The following is a 15,292-nucleotide window of genomic DNA, read 5'->3' as shown; positions in this document are numbered from 1 at the left end:
AGCCTGTCCCACACATCTATGATATGTCTAACTGGCATTTCTCCTGACCAGACGTGTTATCTCGGGGAGGATGAAATAGATCAGGCAGGACGGAGACAGTCTGGTTGTCTCAGCCTGCAGAGGCCTTGATATGGCTCACATCAAAGGGAGAAGGGAGGAAGCTGAGGGGAAAGGGGGGCTTCACAGGAACTCAGATTTTAAGTCTCCAGAGGGGGACTACTTGTATCATGTCAGGCATTCAGGAGGCCTCAGACAGCATGAATAAAACCAGTCAAACTCCACATCCACTGCTCCTGCCCACCACCTCATTAGCAACTGGCTTGTTTTGTTAAACAAAGATGTACTGTCTCAACCAGTCACACCTACATGTCTCTCCTAATGTGCGAAAGAAGACGCTGCCTGTGGGGTGTAATCTTCCTCTCAAAGGCCACTAACACAACCCCCCCGCCCAGATTTAAACCTTGTTGACGATCACCTCAGCTGGAAAAGACACACATACAGTTTGGGTTTTCTTCTGTGGGCCACATTACCACCATGAGAGCATGGGCTTCAGTGGTGGTCAAGATGTGTTTCTGCATTGTCCTGTAATTGGAGAGGAGACAGATCTGTCCAACTCTGCTTTGGAGGGTGGCACTGTGATTTTGACATTTTTATGTTTGGAGCATCATGAGATCTCATTTTATTAAATCGATCCATCTGCTCTGTGACAATAAAATCGCGCGCGCGCGAAATGTCGTTACTGTCGAATTTAAGAACAAGGTCTCCCAGCCTGGGACAAAGGCGTGTGTAATATTTGGCCACAAGGTGGCGATGTTTGATCAACCAATAGACTTTTGTGACTGGAAACGAGGACGTTTGTCTTCAGAACCAAAGGAACAAAATTCAAGAAATAACCCAAACCAGACTATTTATCAGAAATTGCGTTGCGAAACGTTCAGTTTAGACTGACCCTTTACTTTCCAGGCGTTGTGGCTGTATAGATAAATAACTTAAGGCCAGTCTTGGACTGGCGCCTGTGTGATTTGCAGATAATTGGGGTAATTGTACTGCGTGGTTGTTCCCTGAAGCAGTGTCCGCATCCTGTTGCACATGTCTACAAGACAGACTAGATCCTCACTAATGTTCCAACAGATCTTACTTAAGGACGTTAGATCTGTTGAGTCCATAAGGGTGGATTATTAACAATTCTCAATCTCAATCAATTCACTGTAAACTATATGTTAGGTCAATTGCAACCGTATTCTATCGTATTTATTACCATTTTACATTTACAAACATGAGTTACCTCAATTAGAATTTAGACTTTAAAGGACTAAGAAACAGACATGAAAAAGTTGCTGATGAGGATCACGCGCTCGTGTGTCGTTTTGGTGGCGCCATGAGCCTTTTCGGATTGCTAATTTCTCTGTCCCAGCAGCAGCAGTGCGGTAGCCCGAAGGGAAGCGGTTCACTGCGGCGTCACCGTGGCTACAGAGAAGACACCGCAGGTAGCTGCTGCTGTTCTGCTGCTGGAATCTGGTATGACCACTGCAACCTGGATTTAGATCTACACCTTAAATTATTGTTTTAATCTCTATTATTAAGAAATACTATTCGCCGACACTGTTATGATTACAATAAAGAAGGAATTGTGGAAGATATGTTTATTCAAATCTGAATTACAAGAAAGGAATTAACGTACTAGTAATTTGTTGTTTGATATAAAATGTTCGAAGGGATTCCCATGGACAACGTGATTTATTCCGTCAACATAATCGCTTGTTCCTTAAATTGATCATTTTCTCAATACTAAACATTTTTTTTAGTTATTTTCCTCGTCATTGTCACGCTTCTATTATTGCAGCATAACTCGCCTTGTATCTTTTGCTAGATTGCATGTTGAAGTTTTACTAATATTAAACAACCATCCTGACTTTGTAAAATCGATTTCTTAGGCACAGATATGCGTGACGTCTTGTGGAAATTAAACAAATCATACAAAATTCTCTACCTTTGTTTTGAAAGGGATCACCGGAAACAGTGATCTTCCGTGTGACGTTGCCCGTATGTTCTCTGACCAATCAGATTCGACGGGGCGGAGTCGAGTCGAACCACAGCTATTTCTTCTGTAAAATCTGGTGCGTTTGCAGGCGACGCGGACTCAGCGCAGTTTGTTGTCTGTACACACCTCTCTGTCCAGTGAAGCTAAACTGACTCTTAACCGCGACCGGTGCCACTAAAGGACAGAGGAAAGCCGTCTTTACATATGAGCATAATTAATCGGGGTTTTTTTTTTGCAGTCATCCCGGGATCTATTTCTCTTTGTTTATGTTTCTTTGATATGAAGAAACGGGCTGCGCTTTTCGAGCCATCAAAATGTCGGAACGGTGTTAAACTTGTCCCCCCCTCCCCCCTCTTAAATTCTTTAGTTTTTGTGTCTCCATGCGGGAGAGGAACACTTTGGAGTTATTTGTCCCCGCTTCTCTGGCCGAACTCTGATCAGTCGTATTTGGGCACCAGAATGCCTCTTTTCTTTCTCCATAGCTCCATGTAATTTTCTGCCGTCCAGTGGACTCTGCTACCTCTCCTACTGGATATACAAGAAAGTTTTTTTTTCTTTTTTTGTCGCAGCTGAGTGTAAATGGATCGCCAGGCGAGTTTCATTTCCATTTGGCTACAACTGGAACTTTGTGCCCTGGCTGTTCTTCTCACTAAAGGTATCCAGAATTTGGTCTCCCACTACCTCGTGTTTGTTAGCGTCTTCTGAGCAACTTTCCAAACGGGGTGACAAAAAAAATCTTTCAACAGATCTAAGAATCATTACCTTCAACTATCTGTTGCCAGACAACAGCAATTTCGATGAATTCAAACTTTTGTGGAGGTTAAATAAGCCTGTCCTGTCTGCTTTAAGCGTTTTTAAAATCAATATTACTCCAGGGTGACCTGTTTTCTACGCCTATTATTCAGATTCTTCAGTTAACACAATAGGAAGGAATTAAATGACGTAAAGCACAATTATTGTTTTACATAAAATTTTACAAAATGATACAGCTTTTTGCAGGAAACCCAACAAGGCTTCAAAACCCCAGTTCTCAGCTGGTCTCCCCTCTTCTCACCCCTTCGCCTCCCTCCAATCCCACAAAGGGGCCCTCCTTTCTAATGAAATATTCTCCAAATGACCTGCCTGGGCCCTGCTGCTCTAATCATTCACAGGAAAAACACTGATCTGATGAATGTGCTTCTGCACTGCATGTTGGTGGACTAAGAGGCACCAAGACTGTTTCTGCGCCTCCACCCCCACCCCACACACACACAAACACACACTTATGTCTCAGGTGAAGCAAAGTGTGATTTCTCACTGTAGTTTCATAGGTATTCTAAAAAAATTGACTTTATAGCCATTCCACAGGGAATGGAACTATTGAAGAAGTCCAACAGTTAGAACAGCATTTAGATATGTTGTTTGTATGGATGCAGCTGGAGCCAAGTTCCAAGTAATTATTAGGTCCTGGCTTCTCTTTGTCAAAACAGATATAGAGTTATGTTTTCAACACTTTCTTGAGACAAGTGGGAGTGTAAAAAGCAGTCTCCTTCTACCATAGGCTTGTTGGAAGTCCTGTTGCTTTGACCCTACTGCACCGTGTCCCTCCACCTGAAGGAGGTCCCGACCACAAGCAAAGCTGTGCATGCAAACAGGCCAGCGGCATCACATCCCTGTACCCGACCCCACCCCCTCTTTACAAGTTTCCTATTCGGTTGATAGAAATTAACTTGGCAGACTAACCACTAATTATATGCTGTACACTTCCTGTGTGACAATGCATCTGCATGCGAACCCTTTCAGTGAAGCTGTATTTGATGAGAAGCTGGAATCTTCCCTTGAGGTCTTTGGAATTTACAGTGTGGACAAGATCTAATTATTAAAAAGGAGCTGCTGGATGCCACAAATTATTGAATTAATCATTGTCAGCCCAACTCCCATGGGAACACTAGTTCACTCTGTTTTATTTAGATATGAGTTTTTGAGATTTTGGGGCCGGTTTGTGGTTTTAGTGTCAAGGATCCTGTGGTGTTAGTTCACATTTATTTAATCCTAGATTAATGTGGGTAACATGGTTTGACTTCTCTGTGTTTCCAGGAGAAATAAGGTGTTACTGTGATGCCCCTCACTGTGTAGCCACTGGATACATGTGTAAATCTGAATTGAATGCCTGCTTCACGAAAGTCCTGGACCCGCGCAATGCAAACTCGCCTCTGACGCATGGGTGTTTGGATCCCATTGCCAACGCGGCGGATGTCTGCAGCAGCAGTTCAAGGAGGGCCGACACCTACGTTGGAGCCTCGGCTGCCACGCTGGAGTGCTGCCATGAAGACATGTGCAACTACAAAGGCCTCCATGACCTGACACACACCAGGGAATCTGCAGGTATGAGGAAGAAGCGCAGTGACTGGGTATCAAAATGTGGATGCATCTGTGAAAGTGAAATCTAAAAATTCTGTTTTGCTAATGACTGGCCCCACGGTGTTGGAGGTTATGATTCCTCCTCAGGAAACGCATCATTTTCCTCTTTCCCCTCCAAGAAACAGTATGCTGCTTTGCTGTTTATGGACATTGAGCTCACCACTGCTCCCCCTTCATTTTTACATTCTCTCACACCACTTCCTTTTGACTATTAATTTGCTCCAGCTTTCAGCCTGGAAGTCGGCAATTAGTTCGTTTACCTGACGCACTTGTGAAGAGATCATATATTTTCTGTTGTTCCGTGCACTGCCTAGTTTCCTCAGTGTAGGAATGCCTCACAGAACAAATATTCCCAAACATATCTGTATTTTGGACACAAATATCAGCTCATGCACCCATAAAAAGACAGAAAAGTAGATAGGAGACAAAGGTGAGCTGTCTTCATGCTCGTCTTAGTTGTGACCTTTATTTGAGTAGTCAGTAGTTTATTAGCTCAAATTAATTTCTGGCTCTGAGTTTGGGGAGGTGACTCATTTGTTTTTGCCCTCGCTGCCTTCTCTCACTTCCTCTGTTTTTACCTTCGCTCCCTCTGTGGTTAGTGGAATGACTCTGGAGCAGGAGCAACTTTGTGAAAGGTCCCCATTAAGCTACAAATGGACTTTCACCAGAGTTCATGTGGATTTCTTTAAAGAAATCAAATTGGGTTAATTTAATGAGCACGTGTGTTAAAACCAACATGGGCAGTGCAATAAAATGGGACCACTGTCATCTGTTTATTCTTTTATTGAAGCATTTTCAAAAGCCATCGGTGTTGTGTGTTAATGCTGCTCCCAAAATGTGTTTCGTTAATGTTTGGATGTTATGGTAATGCAGTGGGACCTGATTTCATAGGTTAAACTGCAACATGTATAATAATTTGTCTTATATGTCTTAAAACGGTCGTTTTATGAGATGCTGCCTGGGTCTTTGTCTCAAATGGTGTGAGTAGTAACATGTAATGCCACCAATGTTACCATTGTTTAAAGTTTTTGTACTCAAATCCAAGGTTGTGTGTGTGTGTGTGTGTGTGTGTGTGTGTGTGTGCGTGCAGATCACAGCCGGTACCAACCAGAGAGCAGCAACAGGAACCTGGTGACCCGGGTTCAGGAGCTGGCCTCAGCCAAGGAGGTGTGGTTCCGGGCAGCAGTGATCGCCGTGCCCATCGCTGGAGGCCTCATCCTGGTGCTCCTCATCATGCTGGCATTACGAATGCTGCGCAGCGAAAACAAACGGCTGCAGGACCAGCGGCAGCAGATGCTGTCGCGCCTCCATTACAGCTTCCACGGCCATCACACCAAAAAAGGCCACGTGGCCAAGCTGGATCTGGAGTGCATGGTGCCCGTTACGGGCCATGAGAACTGTTGTTTGACTTGTGACAAGATGAGGCAGGTGGACCTGGGCAGTGACAAGATCCTGTCTCTGGTGCACTGGGGCATGTATAGTGGCCACGGCAAGCTGGAGTTTGTATGATTGGTGTACCGGAACTACGTGACTGCCACATTCGCGCAGTCCCAACAGCCTCTTCACCACTGGCCCTTGAAGACATTCCCTAGTTTAATTATTGGACTTCTGGGGGTTTTTGTCCATTTTTTTTAAGCTAGTGGTGATAAAGTTCAGCTGGGCTCATGCCGCATGGGCTTTGCTAGGGGAGCACTTTACTTGAAAATGAAAAGCGAAGCTGGAGAGGGCAGGACTGAGGCAGAGCGACAGCTCGGCCACTTCCCCCATGAGGATCCTCGACTTCAACAGAGAGCTGAAGGATTCCAAATCTGTCATATTTGCACATTTAAAAAAAAAAAAAAAAACTAAACTAAAATGTAATAAAAAGAGAGATAGATGTTGTTGCTTAAAACAAGGATTTTACACTGACACCAGGGTACGAAAAGGACTTGTGTGAGGAGTTAAAAAAACAGTGTTTGACTGTGAGTGTGCACACTCCTGTGTACATTTCCTCATTGGAGCTTATTGTAAAGATAAAGAATATATATATTTTTGCCAAATGAAACTGACTGATGTGTGTCTTGTTATGTGGCGAATGTCCAACATCTCTCTGCATGATTGTGTGTGAAAGAAAACTTCCATTAAAGTGATTTTTAACAAAAAAAAAAATCTATTGATGGATTTATGCTTCTGGCTCTAGAGTATCTTTAAACCTCTGAGCACCATCATTCTGCAACTGCACAGTGGGTCCTTTTTTACAGTGGTGCTGCAACATGTGTCGGACGTTTTTGAACCCTCTCCAGGGTTGAATTTTGAGCTTCAGATAACTTTTTCCTCCCTCTTACTGGCGAGCTTCATCTTGGATTTAGGGCTATTTTCTCTTCATTCGAAGGTCAGTAAGCACTCTGCCTTCCTGGATGTCAGTGAAAACACTCCCTCCTGTGTTCAGTTGGGTGTCAGCCACAAGAGTTTACACTATTCTACTGTAAGCCAGCAGTTCAGAAGTCTTTCTTATTTTTACTGGCAGTGAAACCTGTGAAAGGACCAAAACCAGCAGAGAAAACCTTAGTAACAAATACTGACTAGTGTTATTTATATATATATATATATATATATATGTTTTTAAGCATTGAAATATTTGGGAGCACTACTTAAATATGATGGCCAATTAAGGATTAAAACTGATTCATTAAAGGTTGCCCAACAGTATTTGATTAAAAGTTATTTACTCATGTGTGACAAGTTTTCAAAAAATATTCATATTATGGGCAAAGGGAAAGGAATTCATGTATTTTTACATATTTAGGAAATAGCCAAAATAGTGTTCCTACCATTTTACATGTATTTTCTTAATTTTTCAATTTTACTTTCAAAATTAAAAGTATTATTTATTTTATAATAAGAGGTCAAATTTGCAGGAAAAAACGTTTTTTTGTTGTTTTTTTTTTTAGGAAAAAAGGTGTTTTTAAGGTCAGCCTGGTAGCTACATGAACAATAACTGATTTTCTGTGCTTTCAGTTGTTCAGCTCCACTAATTTCCAATTCAATTCAATGTGTATGCAAACGATGAAAAGTAAAACCGTCAGATCTTAATTCTAACGGCTAGTTTGGAGACAGAGGTTAACTTTCTGTCGGCCTCATTTATCAAGAACCTCTAAACTCCTGCTGAATATTTACATTTCAAAGTCTAAATGTCACTGTAATCATGTATTATGGACTGTGCGTCACACAAAGCGAGGGTTTAAAAGGGTTTAAAAGTTGACACCCTGTGGTTTTTCCCTGGTCACCAGGGTAACTCAAAGACGTGCCGGAAGTGGTTTGAAAGTCCTGACCACTGAAGACTTTGTGTCTGTTGTGCGCTGACCCTTGTTTCTTCCCATTCAAAATACAGGAAAACACTATTAGCACTAAACCACTTAGCAGCGACGTGCATTAGTGAGACTCAGGATGTCCCTCAGGACTATTACCCTTGTAGTAATAACAATGTCCTCTGCTGAGGCTGCCTGATGTGACTGCTGTTTTCTTTAGCCTGATTCCACTTTACTGTCTCATCCATGGGTGTCAGATGACCCTGTGCAAAGTGAGAAACTCACCACGTTTGTTTTTATCTCATCATATGAATAAGATAGGAGACACAGTGAACTGCCGGCTGATGTTCTGAGCCAGTACCGAGCTGTCACATGTAAATTTAATGAGGTGGCTAGCTGGCTGGCGTCAAAAGGCCCCCAATTTGTTAGGCGGCAACAAAAAGGGTGAGCTTCACCTGGATTGGCTGGTGGAGTTTTATGATCTCCAGTAGGTTTTTACCTGTGCATGTTGGTACATTTCCACACTTCTACACAGATTTTAAAAATCTTTAAATGTCGCCCTCCCTCAATGCAGGCGACATACCTGAAGTCAGGTTAACAAAATGCTGTTTTAAATAGGTTTGGAGCCTGCCTCTGTATTCCTCTACTGTTACTCACACAATGATGTAGTCAGGAGAGGTTTCATGCCCCTTCATATGTGAGCAGTATGTGCCACAATATATGAAGTGTAAACACACATGGAACCTTTTAACACCTGGCTGCAATAATGGATGCACACCTCCCAGGGTAGAAACAAGTCTGCCTAAATCCATGTATGTTTTTCTTGGCTTTCTTCCCACCTCGTCCTAACAATTTGCCACTGACTCTGCTGTTCCCCCAATGAAACACATGCACTTGGAGGTCTCACTGCCTTTCGGAAAAGTATTTTGAATACTTTGTTGTTCCAAAGTGCCAGGTTGAGCTTCCCAGTGTGATGAGTGGCCACTTACTGTATGTTTCAAAGTAGTTAATTCAACATGTTGTAGCTTGATCAATCTACTTCTGATTAACTTAATCTTAACATTTTATCTCATTGCGCAGCTAGACGGGAAGAAAGCCAACGTGGTCAGATGGATATACAGATATACAGCAGCGTACTGGGAAAAACCAGTGTGAAAATGGATTTGCCACAAATTTCCATCTTCTAATTTCTTTCAAGACAATGGTCAGCTATTCAAACCTGACCTCAATGTTATATTATGGCAGCATTCATATCAAAGAGAAGCTATAGATTTGACTGTGAGGTGTGACACTGACAGCGTGGCTGTCTGTCCAATCAACAATAGAACGTATTTTATTATAAACTCATTTTATTCCTTTACTGAGTTTGAGATTTTATGCCCTTTATTTACAGTCTGTGGTGCATTTGATACATAAACCTGAGAAAACATGCTTAATTATTATTAGATCACTTTCAGATTTCCAAAAGAAGCATTAAGATTGACAAATCAGCACAACTATAAAGACAAATCATCCCCCAACATCCACTGGAATGATGATCTAAATGATCTAAATATTTATCCAATTCATTTCCTTCTACTGGATAAAACTACAACTTTTGTGCACATCCTTGTATAAACCCCCAATCCCATCCCATCTAAACATTTACCCCAGTGTGTTGTTAACATTTAGATATAAATCTGCCCCAAAAGAAAAATAATAATGTTGGGAATGTTTATAGGATGAAATCAGCCTTCTTGAGACTAATAGTCACCCTCTGTAAATATATAAACAGTGTTGCATGTTGCTAAAGGAGCCAGAATATGCAGCTATAATGGCTCGTGCACACATTTATAGCCCGCTATTTGTCTGATAACGACACACACAATGGTGTCAATTTGATTGGGGACGGTGTGGAGATGCAAGGTAGGAGCGCAGTACTAGGGCTCACTGAGATAGTCTGACCAATTATTATTATAATAATAAGGTTTATTTACAAGTAAATATACATCAATTGAAATCAACAGAAAATAGGGCACAAAAGAAGGGGTGGATTTGGTTGATGTCTCATAGTTGGAAGATTGCATTCCGGCTGACGCTGTTATTGTGGGATGGGAATGACAGTGAGCTATCAAGGATGAACATGACCCAGGGGAGGGGGAAATGGAGGAGCTGTCAGTGTTGGGGGAGAAACTGTCTACTTTCTATAGTGTAGATTTGGTGCCAATGAGGAGAGCTTTGGTTTTGTTTATATTTATATTTAGGAAGTTAGAGGTGAATTAACATCTTATCATTGAAAACCAGGAGATAAGAGAGGAATATGTTAATGGAGTTGCTAGAACGGTAGAGCTTGGTGTGATCTGCACCAAGTTTGAGCAGTGGAAATGGACATTGAAATTCTGGAAGATGTTAACTAGGGGGAGAAGGTAAATGATGTAAAGAAGGGGCCCCAGGATGAAGCCCAGTTGGGAACTGAAAGATTTGAGCTGTATAAGCGACAGGAGTGGAACCAGTTAAGGGAATTTTGAGTGATGCCAATGGAGGAGTGTCTATTGAGAAGAACAGTGTATGAGATTGTGTCAAAGGCCACACTTAGGTCAAGGATGGGGGGAATGGAGTCAGCTGCACCAGGACACTTTGCTTAACTAAATAATTGAGGTGTATTAAGATATTACCATAGTTATGGCACTGGGACTTGGGACCCATTCGGAATCTGCATTACCAGCTTTGCACTGTTGCAGTGTAATAGTTAGCAGGACACTGTTAGCGTTCACATCTAGCACACTGTGCTAGTTGTGAATGCCACCTTTTGAGTTCGAAGCTCTAGCAGGAAGCTCAGTGCTCACTGCTAATTCAGGTCCTGGGACGTAATGCAGGGAAGTCTTTGTGTCTCTCACATTTATCAGTGTGAGTAGGATGCTACAGCCACTATCAGAATATAGGTAGTACTCTAATATCTTTTGATGAGCTGGACTCTCCCCAGGCTTGTATACTGATTGCACTACTACAGCAGAAAGCAGAATACCCAGAGTGTATAGGGCGTGCTGTTTTACTAAATGCTGGTTTACTCATTTGAACGCAGCAATGTTCATGTTTCAAACAGAGAAAAACTATGATGTTAAAAAAGGGTCAGAGAAAAGGTAATCTTTGTCAAACTGGAAAAAGCACCACTGAACACAGGAGGAGGCTGCAGACACCAGTTGCCAGCCATTTCCAAAACTGTCTTGCTACTCCTCCCCGGTAAGTTTCACAGTCGTTCACTCCCATCACATGATGATCAGGATGTCTGTGTAGATTCTCAGTCTTCCAGGTCATCGTTATCCAAGGTAGTTTTCTCGGTCATCTGGACCGTCATTCTTCTCTGTTCAGACGTTTCACCTTCTATCCAGAAGGCTTCTTCAGTTCTGAACTCTCTGGGGACATAGCTTGAAAATATAGCCCCTGTGGCAACTGGTTGATTTCTAATTTCTTGATTATGACCAGTCCCACTGAGGATCCATTTAGAGTACCGTATTTTCACGACTATAAGGCGCACCTAAAACACTGACATTTTCTCAAAAATCGACGGTGCGCCTTATAATATGGAGCGCCTTGTGTGTGGACTGAGTTCCAAAATCTGCTGTGCGCCTTTGGTGGGTGCACTACAGTAAACGCTCCGCCAATCGATTAGTGGCACAACTACACGTAAGGACCCCCTAAAATGGCGCCGGTCAAGTGAGACGCGTATGAATGAGGCTTACTTTAAACTGCAGGCCATCGAATATGCGGCTGAAAATGGCAATCGAGCAATCTTAGTGTTTTTGCTTTATGAGGAGGCGGCATCTCTCCATACGCGCAAGGACAACTGTTGCGTAGCGGCTGCCCGCGGATTACCAGGAGAGGGTGGCCATCTTCCGCACCTACTGCTGCGACAAGATAACCGCACCCAGCCACATCACCAACATGGATGAGATCCCTCTGACTTTTAACATCCCTTGGCGATACGCACAGCGGGGCACGAAAAGTCGTCGTTCACCGTGGTTCTCGGCTGCCACGGAAACCGACAGAGCGCTGGATGACGGAAGGCGAACACTCCTTCACAAAGACTATGAGGCAACGGCGGGCAAGTTATGCCACCATATGCGGGTGGATCGTAGACACATGGGCTATGATACCGTCTTCATGTATTGTAAGAGCTTTCACAAAATAAACGCCGAACTGGAACCGGTCAGTGAGTCTGATTCAGATGATGAAGAAGAGGAATTCGGGATGTTGGACATTGAAATAGTGCAGCTGTTTAATTCAGATACAGAAGATGAAAACTTTGATGGTTTTGTGGCGGAAGAATCAATATTTTGTTCAATAAATGTGTCGAAACTCACTGTTTTACTTCCGTTGTCATTTTTTACTGTATGTTTCAGCATGCGCCTAATAATACGGTGCGCCTTATGTACAGTATGTTTTAAATAAAGGAATAGCACCCATAACTGAGACTGCGCCTTTTAATACCGTATTTTCACGACCATAAGGCGCACTTATGGTCGTGAAAATACGGTACATATTATTTTGGCATTTGTGGCTCATATTACTCCTCTCATTAGTTTTTAAAAGGAGACCTATTGTGATATTGTGTCAGGTTTTTTTTGTTTTGTTGACTTTAGAGGCATTTATGACAAGAGAATGATTTATAATTATTATTCTTTCAAATTCATTCAACTTTTGTGATTCCGGACAGTTTTATCACCTTTACCTGCAATAAAGTCTTCCATCCATCCATTCACAGCAGCAGCAATAGCACAGCCCAAATCATTGATCCCACATGAGTATATTTATGGCTCCATAGTGAGAGTTTGGGAATTTCTCATATTTGGAATCGTTTCCATCTCAGGCTGAACCGTGTGAGAGCCCACTTTTATTATGATTTACAGTAAGTTTCAGCTTTAAAGAAAAACAGTTGAAGAGATGCTCATCTGAGCTCCATCACTGACGACATAAAACACTTTTACTCTTGTCCATTTTACCAAACATGAAGAGATGTTAATCTGCTGTACCTCACTCACATAAATTAGATCACAGACTAAATACTTTGGGCCAACTGTGTATCTACAGATGTTTTACAACTCCCACTTCATTTTGTGTTTATTCTGGGGCCATTCCAAATGCAGAGGAAAATGTTCTGGTGTGTATTTTGACAGAAGAACCACCATTTCCCATCTCTAAATGTATCTATTTTTTGTAGTAGAGTGTTGGGTGAGTGACATAGTTATACACGGCGAGTGTGTTGCCTCAGAACATGTAAAATAAATCTGGGAGCGGCTTTACATCAGGTAATTGATAATAACACTCTCACTGAAGCACTTCTTGACATTTTTATGGCAATGCTATAGGCAGAGATTGAAAATAGGAGAAATCAGGACAGACCAGTGAGTAATATAGCCATCACAGGAACAGAACATGTGGACAGTTAACACAGACAGGACATCTCCAATTGGTGAATTTTAGAAACAAAATGTGTTTATGTCTGGACTGCTTTGCAAATGACAGTCATTATCAGCTCCCTGTACAGAAAAGCCCTGATCCCTTACAAAAAGACCGGATACTTATTAGCCGGTGATCCAGCACATGAGGTTCTTAACCTACCCTCCCTCTCCACCTCTGCAATACAGACACTTACGGGTCAGTGACTGATCCATCAGTTGCCACTACTCGAATCCAACTCACATCCCAGCACACATATCTGATTAAAGCTGAGAAATTCTGTGAAAGACTTGATTATCTTCATTCGTTATGGGCCGGAATGTAAACCCATCCATGTCTTTATTACCACTACAAAAGCAGAACCAGAAACCATGAATCTGGATGTTGTAAATCACTACCTTGTAGTTCAAATCGCTGCTGTTGATATGCTTTACCAGTACATTTGTGTTTTTGATATCAAAATGAGGATGGAGGAAGAAGAAAGCTTTCTCTGTGGTTAAAAAACCATAAGAGAAACTCACCTAAGCTTACCTTAATTGAATTAGGTCATCATTTTAACGTCAGGTCCAATTAGCTTAAACAGAGGAACTCAATGGGAGATGAAAAAGATATGTCTGACTTAATTTTAAACACAAACAGATGGTATTTTGAGCTTTTAAAAATTGTGTTTGGTTGTTTGCAGCCCACAATTTAGTTCACTCTTTTTACTATTGTGAGCTCATCTTTCACAAGGACCATGGTGCCGACTGACTGGAGCTGGATTTAGGAAAATCACAAGGCAGATGCTTTCAGATAACCCTGCACAGTGATATGAATGCAAAAGAAATCCCAGAACCTTGTCTGCATTAACAAGATTGAACAGTGCTACAATCCTTTAAGATAAATAATAGTAAAACACTCATGATTCTCCTGTTACCAGGCATATTTTGATGTACGCAGCAGAAATATAGGGGCTTCCAGACACCAAGACAATCATGCATTTGTTTTTTTACACTTCCTGAGTGTGTCCTCTGATCAGAGTTCAACCAGGTTGAACTTTGAACTCTGTGCACTATGACAAATCCACACTTAATGACTGAGATTGGAGAAACTGACCAAATGGACAAGCAGTAAGATCGTCTGGACTGATGTCCACAAGGTGTTGTTTTTAGCTCTTAGTCAGTGGAAAAGCGGTATAAAATCACGACAGCAACACGTTTATTGAGGGGAATTTGACGCGCATCGGTCTGGAAGCTACCTGCTTGGTAGATTATTCACAAATGCAGGGGTTACACCTACAATACACCATCCTATTTTGTTTAAAAATATGTGTCTAGACTTGCTTCTCAACTCCTTCTCTTGTGTTTTTCTCGGGTAGACCCAGAATTTATGGAGAATTAATAGGGCCAGTGAGATAATGAATAGATAAACTCAGATAAGCTGTTACAGGATGTTGTAAATGTAATACCCATTGCTATATTTTAATGTGTGGCTGGTAAAATAAATCAAGCTTCTTTGGAAAATGTATCAGCAAATTGGGACTTTTAGAGAACCAGTGCCTGTTTCTTGGTTTGTATCTGTGTTGCTGTTAATTTGAATTATTCAACCATTATATATATTTTTAAAATTCCATCTAGTTTGTTCTGACCCCAACAAATTTGCTATAGATGTGCAGTGAACCAAGTGATGAGCTTTAACTGGACCCTTTGTGAAACCCCCTTTCCTGAACCAAGAGCTCTAGGCACCCAAAAAGTTTACTTAGTCCATCAATTGAGCCAAAGTCTGCCCCAGGCCTCTCCCAGTTCCTAAATGTTTGTGTCTTGTTTGGAAACCAGAGCGAGCAGAGATAAACAGCAATGGTCCTGCTTATCTGGTCCTTCTGTCTTGAAGGTAGCCCCCCCTTCCCTGTGACCTCTATGGTCTGGCATTCAGAGGGAAAAGTGGCGAGCCAAAGCAAATGTCTTCACTTTGTGGGTGTTTTTCTAGGCAGCTTTGGTTTGGCCAGTGGTTCCAATGTCACATGAATTCATACCAACCTCAGTGCGAGGCTCTCAGCAGGGGGCCACCTTTGCTAAATCTTAACATGGTTTCAGTTTTCATACACAATCCAAACATGACGATCAGTGAACTAATAATTAATGTGAGGCAT

The 15,292-nt window shown here is 42.0% G+C and overlaps 1 protein-coding gene across 3 annotated transcripts; it reads left to right on the top strand.

The window, feature by feature from the left end:
• The first annotated feature begins 1,140 nt into the window (after positions 1-1,140).
• Positions 1,141-6,589, top strand: bambia (BMP and activin membrane-bound inhibitor (Xenopus laevis) homolog a). Of its 3 annotated transcripts, XM_057012967.1 has the most exons (4): positions 1,142-1,518; positions 2,611-2,696; positions 4,118-4,405; positions 5,532-6,589. In XM_057012967.1, the coding sequence occupies exons 2-4, from the start codon at positions 2,621-2,623 to the stop codon at positions 5,948-5,950; spliced, it is 783 nt and encodes a 260-aa protein (XP_056868947.1). In that variant the 5' UTR covers positions 1,142-1,518; positions 2,611-2,620; the 3' UTR covers positions 5,951-6,589. The 3 variants fall into 3 exon arrangements, with proteins under 3 accessions (XP_056868948.1, XP_056868947.1, XP_056868946.1); XM_057012968.1 differs by lacking the exon at positions 2,611-2,696 and having other exon boundaries at positions 1,141-1,518; XM_057012966.1 differs by lacking the exon at positions 1,142-1,518 and having other exon boundaries at positions 1,646-2,696.
• Positions 6,590-15,292: the final 8,703 nt, after the last annotated feature.

The sequence above is a fragment of the Takifugu flavidus genome, chromosome 17, assembly GCF_003711565.1.
Source record: "Takifugu flavidus isolate HTHZ2018 chromosome 17, ASM371156v2, whole genome shotgun sequence".
NCBI classification, from domain to species: domain Eukaryota; kingdom Metazoa; phylum Chordata; class Actinopteri; order Tetraodontiformes; family Tetraodontidae; genus Takifugu; species Takifugu flavidus.
Note: the sequence above shows the minus strand (reverse complement) of the source record. Positions and strands in the feature narration are given on the sequence as shown.